Below are 16,215 nucleotides of genomic sequence, written 5' to 3'. Positions count from 1 at the left end.
CAGTGAAATACTGTATGTGCATGTGTATGGATTTTGATTCGTTTTTTTGTTAACTTTTTGCAAAAATATTTATTAAAGACTCCGTGATTAATTCAGTTTCATTGGTATTGGAGATGGAGGAAATGGAAAACCAGCCTAGTCACTATCTCTTAACCTTTTGGCCTGATTAAGAGCAATCAAATCTAAAGGGCAACTTAATTCATAGGAACTCCTCCTTATCAGCTTGTTATTTCTTCCTACTCCTGTCTGCTATGCCATCTCCCTGGCACCCTGGGTGCCTGACACAGTTCCTCTTTCACCACTGCACTTCAGACTCTCTTGAAATCCAATTTGCTGATCCTTCTTGGCACTTCTAAAATTCAGCTTTTCCTTTCCAACTGGGACACTAAGGCTTATTAAGCCTATGGGTTGGCAATTTCTGACCACTGCTCTGGCAGCCTTTTCCTTTCATCGCATCAAATCTGTTAGTGCTCCAACATCAGTTACAGCCCTAAAATACTATGTACTACTGAACAGTTGTTGTGAGAGTTGTATGTGAAGAAGGAGCACTAAAAACACCTTTTAAAAATGGTACGTTTTACCTTCGTGGTCTTCTGAAGGGACGTTTTTGGGCTTCTCTCAGGTCATCCTTGTTTTTATGTATGTTTATTTTGCTGCAAGTCAAAACCAGGTCATAGTTAAAAAGAGATTAGTGAATGCATGGCAAACATAAGGAGCAGAAATTGTGCAAGTTCTTTGTGCATCTTCTGGTATTAGTCAATTACATCATTATGTTGGCTAAACAGTTGTGCCAGCTTTGTTCTAAAGGTGAACAACTGAAAGTGGTTATTCTGTGATTTACTTCAGTGAATAGCAAATGAAGTGAAAGCAGTTGAAAGAAACATGATGGATTACCTTACCCTTGTTGAGAAAAGCCCTTTGGGAAAAGTCCTAAAAAATGTGTGAATGTACATTCATTGTTTTGATAAGGAAACCCGCAAACATTTTTCTAAATCAATAATGTGGGATAAAGGTATCGGTAACTTGGAGACTAGGCTTTGTTACCTGTACTCAGTAATGAATGAAGTTCTCCTCTGGTAAAGTTAGTAATTTTTTCTGCCTGGTTTTGCCCTCTTGACTTTAAATGATGCAGTCAGCTCATCTGCAATGACGACGAGACTGCAAACAGTGTGGCAGCTAGGTATTTACAACAATTTTATACAATGGTGTACTTGCAGTTTCTGGCATTTGAAATTCTTACGTAATGCCAAGCAATCGCTGTTTACTTTACTCGGCAGCACAAATACCCAAGTTGTGTTTTGTAAGCAGAATACGGAAACTCTAGTGCTTTTAATGTTTAAAGGACTTGATGTAGTTCGATCAACCAGTTTATGCAAGCCATGTGAAATGGAGAAATGTAATTGTATGTGTTTTACACACGGGCACATAGGCAAGGAGCACTAAACCAGACTGTTGCCAGAAATTATGTATGTCACATTATTCTGAAATTGTTCCTCTGTGGGATGACTTTAATGTCCTTTATATGGAATGTATAGGGAGCATTTGAGGATGCTGTGCATTTGGTAATCAGTGTTTCCTGGGGAGGATTCCCAGTGTGATAGGTATGTGTTAGGTGGAGTTGGATATTTGTAGGAATTGAGGTTAAGATATAAATGAGAACAGATGGAGAACCTGAATAGGGAAATCATTTTCATTGTATTCAGTATTTGTACTACTTAAAAAGATTAAAACTCTTAAAGTGAATGTCCATGTTATGTGGTAGACTAGGTTAGCGGGTTGATACTTAAACAGTGACACAAGTTATTATCCTGTTTAAAGCCTTGGATTTACTCTTAAGTGTAACCGGAACTTTTTGAAGTGTTTATATTTCAGAAGTGTATATTTTTGTTGTAGATGTTTACATTTTAAAGACCTTGGGTCTGTCTGCGAGTGGTTTTATGCCTCTGGCTGGCAAAAAGGAAAAAGATACACTTACAATGTTGTCATGCGAAAGCAAAGAAATGTGCCTTTGTGCGGGAGCGTGACTCACTATTTCTCAGTGCGACACTTCATTTGCTTGATTGTTTTTGTTGCTGTTCTGTGGTTTTTGTTTATTAAAAGACCACCTCTTCCGCTAAGGTTCGCTTGCTGTTTTTCATATCTGTTTCTCCTTTCTCCCACACACACATGTGTTCCAGGTTTTAGGCAGCACGTACTTCAGCAGCTCTGGTGATGGCACAGTTGTTTTACGACAAGTGTATGAAAGCGAGCAAAGAGTTGTTTTCATGTTTGCAATCTCAAGACTGGGGATGCCTTGTACGTCAATGCAAAGCTCATCAGTTAGTGGAAGATATTAATATGCCATAGTATGTCTTTGAGAAAGAGACATCAAAAAGTGTCAGAGACTAGATGTGGGGAAGAGTGAGCCAAAGATATTTCTAATTCTTAGAGATAAGTTACAGTGGGCATCACCAGCTCATGCGCCAGCGTTTGGATCCGTCCCAGTGGGCAGGTTTGGCTCTGGAAATGCCAAAATGGGGGTATTAATCTCCTCTGTGTGTGTGTGTGTAGATGCATGTGTACCTTTGATGAACCAGCACTTGGGTTTGGGAGGGTTTATTATGTTAGGTGTGGACTCTGTGTGTGTCTTGCTTGCACACCTGGCTGGGAGTAGATGTTGCCCCGAGCATGAAGGACTCGGCCAACTTCAGCCACAGAGTATGCGGGAGTGGGAATTTGGTCATAGGGTGTTGCACTTCGTAAAGCGTTGTTGATTCTTATTTTTCCCCCATTTTTTGTGAACTTCCTTGCATTTCTGGTACTTACTCCCTCCAGAGGTTGTCCACCTCTGTAGCAGTGAGACCACAAAATAGTTGCTACTTTATTCTTTTCTGTGGGCATAGAGGTGCAGGAGGATGAGTGATGGGGAGCTGGTGCAATAGCTTCACCACAGTGTCATTCGGGGGCCTCATGGAAGGATTTTCCTTACAGGGCCTCTGCAAATATGTTGGAGGTGGGCCCTGAGCCTTTGGCTGGGGTTTAGCTTTTCCACAGCAGAGAGTGCAGTAATGCTAGTCATTGATCCAGAGACGTGCAGCCTGGGATTTTTCAGGGGGTACATAAACTCTCCCTCCTTGTAAACCAAGTGAGAGGTGTTTTGCTAATGACTTTTTTAGTTCAAATAAAGCAGCTGTATGTTAGTGGAAACAGGGGTTGAAATAGTATCAGATTCCTCTTCTCTTTCCAGGGTCCATAAGCTGCTCTGTTAGCTGCAGTAAGGTATGTGTTTGCTGTTGAGAAGTTCACAAACTCCAAAACAATCTCTTGGAGCATTGGCTGATCAATGTTGTTGGGCCCAGAGTCCGCTTGGTAAAATGCATTTCACATCCTATTCTCTCAGGGTGTTTGATGGTGATACTACAGTCATGAAAAGGGGTTCTCTTTCCTGCTGCCTTAAGAAGGTTATTTAAGTGAGAGAGGCAGAGCAGTGAAGAGCAGTGTAATGTAGGTGGTGTAATGATGCTGGTGTCTTGCCTCAGGGTAATCAGGGCGGCAGTTTGGGGTCCTGCAGGGAAGGGTGGAGGTACTGAAAGTGGATATCCAGCTTGCGTGGTCCTGCCCTGTGAGCTGCATTTCGGTGTGGTGGGAAAACCCGGCAGAGCATGAAAGCAGCCGCTGCAAGTGTACGTGTGTGTGGGGCGCTGTGGTTGTGCCTTACGGCGGTAAGAGGTGTAACTGCAGGAAATATCGGTGAACCCTTGTGAGCTTTGATTTAGCTTGCACATACATTTGACAGTAGTGAAAATGGGGCAACAGGGTTTTCACTGTGAACTGATGGAGACCCTTGAGCAGGAGGCTGGACTAGATAGGGTCCTTCTGACCTGAACTGTGTGAGATTCTGAGACCGTGGCTAGGTATTTGTGGTTTTAGGCCACACTGAAGTCTGTTTGTAGGAATCTTTACTAGGTAGATTATAGTGGAAGTAGAGCTTAGGCTTTAATCATACACCTACACAGGAAATAAAGGTATCCAAAGCCAGGAGATCATGGTTGGTTTTTATTTTAGGGTTTCTCTGCTGTTGTGATTAGATTTCCTATTTCCTTGTGGATGCGTAGCAAAATTGGGATTTTATGAGTCTCTTTGGCTAATGCATCTCAAATTCCACCAACTTAAGGTGCGGGAGTTTGCCTCACGCTCCAGTACAGTACCCTCATGTACTGCACACTTGTACTGCCCTGTCTTCACTGGTGCTTGCTCTTTACGTCTCTTGTCTTTCCTTTTTTCCTAACATGTTTCTGTCCCTTTCTTTCCCCACTATGACCTTTGCTTTCTCTCTTCCTTAGTGATACTGTGGCATACTCCTGCCCCAGAACATCTTAGCCAATGCAGCTGCTATGGGTAAAATAACAGCACGTGGCTTCACGCACACTGATTGCCCCAGGCAAAGGACTTGGGCTGCAGGAGGCTGGTGGCACTGCTCCGCTGCGGCTGCCAACAACAGATGTCTGACTGGGAGTGTGTGAGAAAGGTAGTACAAGCCCAGCATTGAGTAACTTCCAAAATGTGCAGCTCTCTTTTGCTAAAGCATTAAGTTGCTAGATGTTGCCAAGATCTTCTAAATAAACCGATTTTGAAGGAGATTTTTGGCCGAACCCTTTATGATGCAGAGCAATGAAACCATTTGGGACCATTTAAGTTAGTGCAGTATTATTTGGTCTGGGCCATTAAAAAGCTTTGTTGGGTTGGGAGAACTCTAAAAGGACTGTAGAGTTTTCATTGTACGTGTAATTTTTCAGTTCTAGCACTCAGGGCAATAAAAGAACTTTTGGAAAATGTACACATTTTCCGTATTCTCCACATTTGCTAGCATCTTTTCTGTCCGTGTTGTGCTACTTGTCCGTAAAATTCTTTTCTCCACTGGCGTATGCAAAACTGCATGGGAAATAGTTTTTTGAGCTCTTTAAGAAAAGATGGGGAAGATCCAGTTCATAATAGAAATCTGAAACCTTGCCAACCACAATGCTATTAAACAGCACTTTTCAACTTCCATATTCTTAGAAAAGTCTCTCCAAATTGTGAAATAAATGCCCATTTGTAACTCTCTCTCAAATATGCTGGCTAGTTTAACCTACAACTTGCAGATCTGTCCTGACCGTATACCCTGTGAAAGAGGGATAGTCGTGTATGTGTAACTGTAATTTTATGTCCGCAATCCACTAATGACATGATTGCATGCAGAAATCTGTGCCTGCAGAGCTCTGCTGGCTGCAGGGGAGGAACACATCAGTGCGGTCAGTGTTTTGTCTGTGTTTAACGTCACAGGATCAGGACCTGATCTCAAAAAACCCCACTCCAAACTGTTGAACCTGTTTAATGTATATATCAGGGAGTGGTCTTGAAGAGGTTTGATCTCTGTAAATTGTCTTACAACAAAAAGGAAAACGACTGTTTAGTCATTCTTCTTTTCAGATGCTGGTAAGACTCTCTGCCTGAGTGTCACTGTTGGAAAGGGTGCACCTGCAGGTTTCCTGTGTTAATGGAAAGGAAGCTGGCAAAAAACCCCAGGTTCATCTTGTATGATCATTTGTGTCTATATGCAGAACAGCTGTATTTGTCCAGGAGGGGCTGTGTGTAGTGGGAGGTGGGGAAAACCCTCTACCAGGCATTCTGGTGCATGTTGCAGTGTGGTTCAACATCCTTTAATGCCACGAATTGTACTGGTTTCAGTGGAAATTCAGGTTAGGCTGTAGCTCATATTGTTCTTCAGCCAGAACATCAGCAAATACGTATTCTTAACACAGCCTCTGTTTGTTGTAAAGAAAAAATGTCCCCTCTCTATCCTTTCTCATATTACTGGAAGGCATAATAGGTTCACTCAAGCTACATCCAAAGTGATGTGTTTTCCTAATGATCATCTCCTTAGGTAAATGTAGCTGTTTGGATAATATGCCATGTAGAGATGTAGATGATACTATAAGCAAGAAGACATATGACTGTAAAATAAAATCTGGAAATTCTGAGTATTTGATTGCCCTTACAGCTTTAGAAGGTCGTGTGTGTATATATATAAAAATACAAACAGTCTTTAATGATAGCTCTAACAATGTTAGACAACTCGGTGCTGAGTTCGGACTCCTTTTGCATGTCCTGTCAAAAATGAACACGGTCAAAAGTTTCACAGGATTTAGTCTTCCTTTATTTTGGCTCAGCTGTGGTTCACATACCTTGCTGTGAAAGGTTGACAAAACCATTGATGTTCGCTGTTTTGACTGTTGCGTTGAGGTGCAGAAGTTGCCACAGATCCTGGTGGAAGAGCTGGGCTCAGTGAGCTCTCTCAGCTCGGCTGCTGTAAGATGAATTCCCATGTTCTGGAAATGGTATGCACCACCCTCAGCAGCTGGAGACAGGATTTGGACACAGTCTGCCTGTGGAAAGCATTTTGCAGTTCAAGAGGATGACAAACAGTTTGTGATTTTTTTTTTTTGGTGTGGGAATCCTTTTGCAAAACTTGAGGAAAAACTCATTATCATAACAGAATGACTTAAAATAAATCTCTGGACCCATAATTAAAAATTTGATTTGTACATTTGCATGTTTTTCCTGTGCCTGAACACTTAAGTTTTATGATCTTACCTGAGGGATGGTGGTGCCGCTGCTGTGTGGGTGAGTTAAGGGAGGAAGGCCATGGCACAGCTAGTGGTACTCTACTCCCATGTTTATTACGGCCCAGAGGAATTGGAAAACATGGTTCTAAGGAGAAGAATGTGATGGGATCTCCTGATGTCACGGGCAGGGTGAACAAGGAGAGATTTGCTTATCGCGTGCTGTCAGATACTGTATATTTTTTCCCTACAACTGGAATATTTATAGGCATTTCTTGCTTTTGAGCCAGGTAGCTTTTAAACAATCATCTTCTGGTTAAAAATTTGTTCAATGCCTTCTGTCCTGCAGGCTATAAATACCTATTGATTAGTTTAATTTTGGTTTGGGAATTTTGTCTTTATGTGGCTTGTTCTCTTTCCATCTTAATGATACCACATCTGGTTTTGCGCTTTTAACTGTGCAACTTGTCAGAGGGCTGTATGGTGGTTTCTTCTGGGACAATCTTCACTGCAGTGTTATGAACTGTGTTGTTATATCCATAAATTGCGTTTTGTTAACTGATTCATTTGTTCAGGTAACAGGTTTGTGATTGTGCTGATCACAGGAACAAGGAAATGGCTCAAAGGAGACATTATTTAGAATACTCTTATAATTTTATCTTACAGTATTAGAAATTTGTGTCAAAGGAAGGTTTTAAATCTGTCTCCTGAATTATAGTTCAGCGCCTTAACTTCATTCCATTCATGTTTTCTAAGCCTTTTTATATCTTCCCAAAGACGCAACTTTATCCTTCTTCCTCAGAGTTTCTACCTTGGCATGAAATTAAGTTTGTATGTCTTGCGCTTCATTACTTCTTACTCGGCAGAAAAAGGGAAGATGATCATACTTCGGCTTATTATGAAGAGATACAAAAGAAAGTCTTAAGAGTAGTAAATTTCATGAGTCCTTTTGTGTCAGTGCATAAAGGTCTCGTAGGTTATAACTGGGGATAGGACATTTTTTATTTTCATAACTTTGTGGTAACTTAGCCTCAGTCCTCAAGATGTTTGCTCAGCATGCTAAGTTCTCGCTTGTCACAAAACCAGCAGGCATCGACCATAGCCTCGCACTTGGTGTTCATCACAAATTAAAGGGCATACTATGAATGTGAACAGTGAAATAAGTTACTGCTGTGCTGGAGGGGGGCCCTCCCACAGGACTGCCAGAATAACTGGGAAAATGTGCCTTTTTGGCCCTCAGTTTGTTAATTAGCTGTTTCACAACAATCTCTGCTGCTTTTTTGGATTACAAGCTTCTTAATTAGTTTACTTTCATTTCTGGTTTTGAGGGTCAGGTACGCTGAAAACAATTATTATGAGTAGATCTGAAATGATGGCCCCTGTCTGAACTATTGCTATTGGTGACCTAAAGGCTGCAAAAGCTATGGATCATCGGTGTTACATTTCTCTTACGACTGATTGTACCAAGTTGCATTGAGCTAAACCTAAAATTGTTGCTTCTGGTGATTATTGCATGGGCAAAATATGTTTGATTAATGAGGCTGTATTGTATCTTGTCGTCTCCAGATCAACGTAACACTGTGGCAAATACTTACCTTGCATTAATAAAGCCATAAAATAACGCTGAACCTGAAAAACTTACAGTACTATTCTGGCTCTGTTTATTCATGGTTTTTTTTTTTTGAGTTGGAGAGGAAGATCCAGTGAGGCTGATTTTGCTTTTGGGGCTTTCAGTATTGTAGTGCTTTTCAAACTCTGCAGGAAAATCCTCCCCCCTTCCTTTTTAAAGAGTAACACTTCTCATAAACTTCTCTGAACTATACAAATATTTTTACAGGCTTTAAAAACCTTTACTAAAAGTTTGTTTTTACAGAATCTGAACTTCTTGCCCCATATGACACTGTAGGAGTTGGTGTGCTTTTTTTGTCAGGAGAAAGTCACGAAGCATAAGTCTGTACTGCAGTAATTAATATTACTTTTCAGATATTTCACACAGCTGTTTCTTGTTAAGTGTGTGGTAAAAGCTGTATGCTTGGGCACATCTCAAAAGTCCATTTCCCCCAGTCCCTGCCCAGAGCACTTCTCCACATTCTTGCTTCCCCAGAGAGCAAGGAGTTGCACTGAAGGTTTTTGAAGCTGTTCACAAGTCTGATTTTGGCCTAATAACTTGGGAGGGCTGTATTTGGGATACTTGATTCTGGGATGAAATTAAACATTTCACTTAACTTTTTACAACTACAGAGCTTTCTGTATTCCTTGAAGTCTGAAGTTATTAGTGAGAGGGTTTGTTTTTTGGTTTTTTTTTTTTTATTTATGGAAAATGGCCACAGACACAATTCATAAACCATTTTATTTTCTTCAGAGTGCAGCATTTGTATTAATATGGCTTCAGTTGTGTATACAAATTAGTGGATTTATAAGCAACTCTTACTGATGGCTGCCTGTATCTAGGGAAAAAATAAGACGAAATAATTTCAGTGCTTAAAAAAGGGTTTGCAGCAATTATCCTAAAGATTTCATGTTCCTGGTATTCTTATTGTTGGAGTTTCTTCAGTCCTGTCCTTAGGAGCAACAGAAGTAAACGAAGTAAGTTTTCATTTGTATTGCAAAAATCTCTTTTTCTCCACAACAAAAACCCAGATAAGCAGCAACCACCCTCTGAATCTCAAGAGATGCTCCCACTCCAAAATTTACGGTCGCTTCAAGCGTTTATTCTGGTGGCTTAAAAGGTCAAGCTTTTTACGGCCGCATGGTTAAATAGAAAAAACTATACACTCCACAAAAGCAGGCAGGTGAAGGAAACTCATGTTTGAGATGATGTATACCAATATTGCCCACCAGACTTTCCCCCCTGAGCTGTAATACCAGTACAGAACCAGGTATGTGTTTCTTATGAACCCTTCAAAGAAAAATCGGAAAACACAAACTGATGCCGAATACTTTTGAGTGAATGAAGCACAGGCATTGGTTCCTCTAGCTGGGCTTTTATCACGGTCAGATCTCTGTATAGGGTGTTCAAATCAGAAACGTTTTTAACTAATTCCAAAAATAATTTCTGGGATGCAAGCAGAAGCAAGGATAAGTTCCAGCCTAGTTAATTTTTGGAAATACTGACAGTCTTGCACCAGATGAGTCATATCCTTCATTCAGACACCTGATGGACACATAACCAGTACCACCTTTTGACATCCTGCTTGTTCCTTCTTTAGCTGCTGCAATTCTTTGGCAAGAGTCTTCTTTGTCTTTATACATCCCGAGAAGGTGAGAAGCTGTTTCTCAGCTATTCCTCATTTTTGATGCCTGTGTTGCAATGATCTTGCTTCCTGTTACAGAAGTATAGCTGCTCTGAAAAATCCCTTTTTAGTGGAACTGTGGAGGAAAGCACAGTATTGTACAGAAAAACAGTACTCAGCTGGGCTTGCTTCTAATTGCTCTTTTTTTAAGTGAGAGGGTTTGCAGATGCAGGTTTCACTGGAAATGATGGCCATCCAGAACAGAGAAAAACCTAGGAATTTTGGGAGATCCAGTTCCTTGTGTTCTACTGTTACTGAAATGGTTGTGTTTGTTTTTAGCAGAAATGACATTGAATCATACTGCTTGTGCAAGCTGGCTTGATGGGATAGAGCTGCAGGGAATGGGCTTATATTTTCTGTGAGGGGGAGGAGAAAGGACCATATGTCAAGCTGCAAGCAGTCCAAAGAGCTTATTTGAGTTGCTGTATGGGCCTTTTCCCCTTTTAAAGCGATGTTTTAAATAATCAAACTTAGGTTTTCAGAAGGAGATGTTCTAAAAATGGTTGGAAGAGTACTGCAAGGTTTCTGTGAGGTTTAGGACAACATGTACCTTGCTTCCTTTTCCTCCTCCTCTTCTCTAGAAAAATGGCAGTTCAACAGAGTGTTTAGATTTCTTTTGAGCCGCAAATGCCTAAGTCATGTAGAAGGTATCTGGTGAACTTTTCTATGGTATTTGGTGTAGTTTTTTATATTGTAGTATTCCCCATCCTGTGTAGCTGATGGTTGAAAAACCTGAACTTTGAGGTACAGTGTCACAGATACTCCTGTGAAGGTTAGGCTGAAATGAAGTGTAGATGCAACTTCCTGGCTCTGCTGTTTTAACCCGTGAAAGGCTTGATTTATTTCTTGTTCTGAATGCAATGACAGGAAAAATCAGGAAAGAAAAATGAAGAAAAATAGCAACTAGCTCTTCTGCATTTAGGTGGAGGCGGCTTTTGGCTTACAGCTTGAAACCGGGCAAAGGGGAGAACATTTGTGTGTTAATCTAAACTACTGGATGTGATTTGTGGCTAGAAAAATCAGTTTAGACTTTGTGTTAAATCACAGGCAGTAGCTAAAAGCTATGTGATGTAACCTTACAGATTAAAAAAAAAAAAAAGACTGTTGTTTTTTTTTAAAATAATTGATTCAAATAGACTCACTTTTCGTGTTCCTAATGTGTATTACACCATTTCTTGTGTCTTTGCTATCCTTGTGTACTTCTGCAGGTCTTTCTGTTTGTTTATTCTAACCACTTGTTGGATGTATGATGTAAACTAATAGATACTTTTCTGTTGGGAACTGCTACAACATTTAGCCAGTGATAGGGTCCTGAGTGGTCTTAATCATAGTCCAGACTCATGCCTCACTGACAATCTAGCCATATAGAGCTGCATGCATTCAGTGTCTGATGCTGTTCTATAAATATTAAGAAATATCTCCGTAAGAAAATTGCAGTGAAAAATTTCCATTTTCTGTGAGCAGTTGACCATGCTGTATGTGGTCCTTCAAGGAATTGTATGGGTTTTTAAGTTGCTTTTATGAGAAACGGAGATAGAAGAATAACTTGCGCTTATTGTTGCCAATTTGACAATAGCTACTTTCTTTGTAATAAGCATTTTCTTTGATGAAAAATGAGATCAGAAAGCTAGAGGTTGTAAGTTTTACTATCTTCGCTGCAAGCTGAAGCTCAAGCTTTCTCTGGTTTTAGGTTTGAAGCAGTAGGCTTCACTGTCGGTAGTGGTAAAAATTTACTTCTGTCTTTTTTGTTCACAGTCAAACTGCAGCTTCAAGCAGAAGAAAGAGGAGTGGTGTCAATCAAAGGTGTAAGTGCAAATCGCTTTCTGGCTATGAAGGAGGATGGCAGACTGCTGGCTTTGGTAAGCAGCGGGGTTTTTTAACGTTTATCTCTGTATGTGTCTGTCTGTGTTGGTAGGTCCTCTCCTCACTCTGTATTGGGTAACCTTTCCTCCAGCAGGACTTACTCAACTTCTCTGTGTGGGATTTATCAGGGAGAAATTAGCTCTGCAAAACTTTTGTCAATTAATTGAACTATGAACTAGGAAGAGATGGGTATGTCTGCCCTCACCTAGAAGCTGCAAAATTGAACTAAATGGCCTGTCTGAGAGAGAAAAACCATAGTGATCACGTATAGAAGGGAATGGAAAGAACAAATGAATAAAGTATCTCCCTCCCTCCCCCCCCCCCCAAGTAATTTTCTCCTCTTTCACTTCCTTTCACATGAAGTGATTGTAAAGACTCTTTTAAAGTACAAAGTAAAGCCAATTTTTTTAAATTTTGACTTTTCTGTTTTTTATAGTAATCTGTGTATATTGTTTTCTCATTTTCCTCTTTGTAGAGAATCAAGTTTTTTTTGGTCGTGCATACTTCCAAACTAGAAAACTGGCAAGAAAAGCATTTTTGAAAATGTGATGATAAAATAAAATAAAAAAAAGTTATGTAAATGTAGGTAAATTAAACTAGTCTCTAATGAGACTAGCTTTAGTCTAAACTCCGTGCATTTTGTTGGTGCTTTGGTATCTTGAACACAGCCCCATTCAGCTTCTGTGCAAGCCCTCACCGGTAACCGGTGTTAATGAAGTGAATTCCTAACCCCAGCTGAACAGGAGCTAAGGAAAGACCTGTGCCAAGGGCTGCAGAAATTACTTCTGATTCCCCTCAGTTCTGCCTGTGCCTAAGTGAAATTAGTCTGAAGGCAAATAAAACACTTCAGCAATTTTACATGAGCAGGCATCCCCCGTGTGCTCCTCCGCGCTGCGCGTTGCTGGCTCCCGGACGCCCATTTTGGTTATGCCTGCGAATACAGCTAAAGAACCTGTTTCAAGTTACAGCATTATTTACTCAGATATTGTGTGACAGCTCAGTTGAAGAAAATGTGAGTAGTCGTCCACTGTGCTATTCTTGAATTAAGGATAATTGGGAATTTCCTGTGGTGCTGGGGTGGTGGCATTCGGCTTCCCGTGCAAATTGCCCTCCTTACCCTGAGCGACAGTGAATGGTCAAAATAGGGTGTTTAGCACCATTTGTAAAATTATAAACACCTGGGTGTGTTTATATTTGGGATTTCCAACCTACTGTTGCGTGGTGGGTTTTGGTTGTAGAACATGCTTCCCTTGCAGCTGTATGCAGCAGTTTTTTCTGCTTGGCTCTTGTAAGGCGATGTGCTTGGAAAGTATCTGCCGTTCACTTGGAATTATTCTCTCAAAATCTGGTAAAGTTGGGTCACTTTGTGCTTCTCACTTGTTTTGCTTTGTTTCTGAAAATGAGTATTACTTGAATCGTGTTTACTGCAAACACTACTTTGTACAGCTCTGCATTTTTGCTCTTCGTAGGTGAAAACTCTCTACTCTTAACATTTTGTTCTTCAACCAGCCTAATGAATACTTCTGCAATTTCATGATCATTTTCTGCAGCACAGGCAATGTTTTTTTCCATGAGGATTTCCGTACTATATCCAACAGTTTGTGGCCAATTGTGCCTCTACTGTTTTCTGCCTATAAACACATTCATGAAACTGTTCGTAATTGCCAGCATTTCTTTTTCAGTTTGAGCAGTGTTGTGTTTCAGTGAGAGCTTTGAAAGAGTGTATGCTGGAAATCTTTGTGGTGAAGTGATCTCGTCACTGCACATGAATTTGTATCTGCTGAAACCTCTGGTTATTTCTTTTAAAACATTATGGAACTTTAATTTCTAAACACCTATTTAGTTCTCTAATCCATAGTCACTCAAGTACTGTTCTGTCCATTTTAACATCTGTTTTGTTTCTTCTTTTTTATTACTTTTCAGTGTCAAGCATCAATTTGCGTAATGTCCTTGTTTTATAAATATATCAGCAATTTCAAAAATACTTTTGCAAATTATTATTCAGTGCTGTTTTTCATCTAGTTGGATGTTTTTGTACTTGCTTTGCTGAGACATGTCTTCGTGGTTTGTTCCAAGTTGGGTTTTGTAAAATGATTTATTGCATAGCCAGCATATCACTGCTTGCACTGGTGATTTGTGTGGTGGTGCAGTGAATCGCGTTCTTGTCTTAAAAGCTGGATGATAGTGGCTTTTAATTTAGCAGTTTCATGCTCTGTTTATTAACAGCCTCAGTTGCTGTGGGGGAGAGGTAATCTTGACCAGTTTAGTCGCTGGAGAAAATGGCTGGTCATTAATGCAGCTAGTCAAAACCTCCCCTTGGAAAATGCTGTTTTAAATAAAAATATTTGTGCAGAAATGTATCTATTCCATCAGATTTTTTAAGGAAAAATTGAAACATTTCACTTCCAATATGGCTTATTTTGACTTTCCAGTTTCATTTAATTATAATAATGAAGTATTTTCACTTTATGGAATTAAATGTGTTTGATTATTTCATTTAATGAAGAAATTTCTCAAAATTTCCCGTGAAAGAAAGAATTGCACTTTTGACTAGCTTTTCTGTTTCACGAGAAATAATTTGTCATTTAAGGATATGACCTGTTTGTTCTGTCTGTCATGGTTATATGGTTTTGCTATGACCGGACAGGTGTTGCCAGACTGAAGGACTTGACTTGAAAGGAAATTCTTCTCTTTCGATGTTATGGATTAAAATCGTGGTACAAGAATATTTGTGAGAATAACCTTCATTTCCTGGCCCTTGGGTAGTTAGAAAAGGCTAAATATGATCATCATCTTTCTTGGGCCATACTCCATCTGCTGTGGTAGTTAACAGGTTAACCCTCTGGTTTCAGTTTTGAGAGTGAACAAACTTGAGGAATTTTAATTCCTAATCTGAGTCCCAAATGTCAAAACGAGTTAATTGGCATAATGCGATACTAAGGCAGATGCAGTTTGCACTGAAAAAATCAGTCAGTGGGTGGCGTTTGGCCGTGCAAATAAGGGAGGAAGAACTTTGTCGCAGGAAGTTGCTGCCTCTTTCGGTCAATTAATCTGCCCTGGGTGAATCACCGTGAGGATTTCAGTGGTCGTTATGGTTTGGCTACTGTAAGCGGTGGCACACTGCAGACCGTAGTACAAGCGCGGCTATGACCAACATTGCTAACGTTAAAAACTCCAGCACTCAGTGTTTTAGTTAGTTGCTCAGACTTCTTCTGGATGGAGGTCTTGTTTGGCAGCAGACAGAACACGGACTGGCGGCAGGGCAGGCGCCGAGTGGCACTTGCTCCCTGCCACTGCCCCAAGTGTTTTCCCTTCCTTTATCCTTTTCATGAAGGACTGTAGAGTTCCGGTATTTCATGATGTGCTGTGAAAGCTTTTGCTGCCAGATCACCGCTTTGAATGCAGCCTAGACCAAAGAGTATTTAAAAACCCCGTTGATATCCAGGGTTTTTCCAGGGGCTGTGGTTCACAACGTGGTGGCTGGCATCCCACTCCCGCTGGACAGTAGTCCAGCTTCCGAAATGTCGCCTTTGGCAGATGTTAGGGAATACAGAGTTCATGAAGCCTGAACCATCATTTCTCGCCTAAATGTTCACTTTTACATCAAAATATTTACACTGGCAACGTACTGTAGGAAAGCACTGGTATCACGTATGCTTTGTGGAGAAATAAGGACTTGAGTGTCCAGAGCGAATTGCATGGCACCTTTCAAAATATCTTTATGACTGTAAAAAAAAAAAAAACCAAACCCAAAACTTTTTAATTTTTTTCTTTTTTCACCTTTTTTTGATTTTTTTCTTTTTGTAACACCCATAAATTGCCTGAAGAATCTGTTTGAGGAGTTCAATTTATTTTACCTTTTAAACCTGAGAGATAGGAGGAAAGCTGAATAAAAACAATGCATTCCTTTGAGTTGCGATTGTGTTTTCTTTGTGGATTTAGCACATAGGAGAGGGGGTCATGCAAATTTGCCTTTCGTCCATTTGTGGGGTCTCGTAGCGGCTGCTTAAATTCACTCCGGCTGCCCTGGAAGCCGTTTCCTTCCTAGTGGTGGTCGCAGAGACTCGGTTCCCACCGGTGTTAGGCAGCCGACCTACCTTCCCAGCTCCACCACCGCACCTGACGGGGATTCGCAGCCCAGAAACCAGGTGGTGCGGCATTCGGAGGCCGTGCTCTGCCCGGAACCTCCCCGGCGCCCACTCCCTCGGTGCTTCCAGAAGTTTGGGTAGGAGGTGAAGGCGAGGTGTGAGCCAGCTGCTGTGGTCTCTTTGCCAGAATTTCCAGCTTGGGCGATTGAACTGAACTTGCCTAAACTCTGCTTAACGTTTGTTTTTGTTCTTAAACACTTTTCTTTATACGGTTTCTGTGCCCTCCTAAGGCTGCTGTAATCCATTTCAGGCTTGGATCTGTGGCTTGAGATGATTGATGGATCTGTTTTCACATGGCTGGAACAAAAGGCATTAAAATACAGTTTATCT

At 40.7% G+C, this 16,215-nt stretch overlaps 1 protein-coding gene across 1 annotated transcript in view; it reads left to right on the top strand.

Annotated features, from left to right (window-relative positions):
* Nucleotides 1-16,215, top strand: part of FGF2 (fibroblast growth factor 2) — a 34,530-nt gene that overhangs the window by 11,105 nt on the left and 7,210 nt on the right. Inside the window, exon 2 of the mRNA XM_069796178.1 lies at nucleotides 11,630-11,733. Coding sequence (XP_069652279.1) covers nucleotides 11,630-11,733 — 104 coding nt within the window. The remainder of the gene's footprint in view (nucleotides 1-11,629; nucleotides 11,734-16,215) is intronic.

Source organism: Haliaeetus albicilla, chromosome 1 (assembly GCF_947461875.1).
Source record: "Haliaeetus albicilla chromosome 1, bHalAlb1.1, whole genome shotgun sequence".
Lineage (NCBI taxonomy): Eukaryota > Metazoa > Chordata > Aves > Accipitriformes > Accipitridae > Haliaeetus > Haliaeetus albicilla.
Note: the sequence above shows the minus strand (reverse complement) of the source record. Positions and strands in the feature narration are given on the sequence as shown.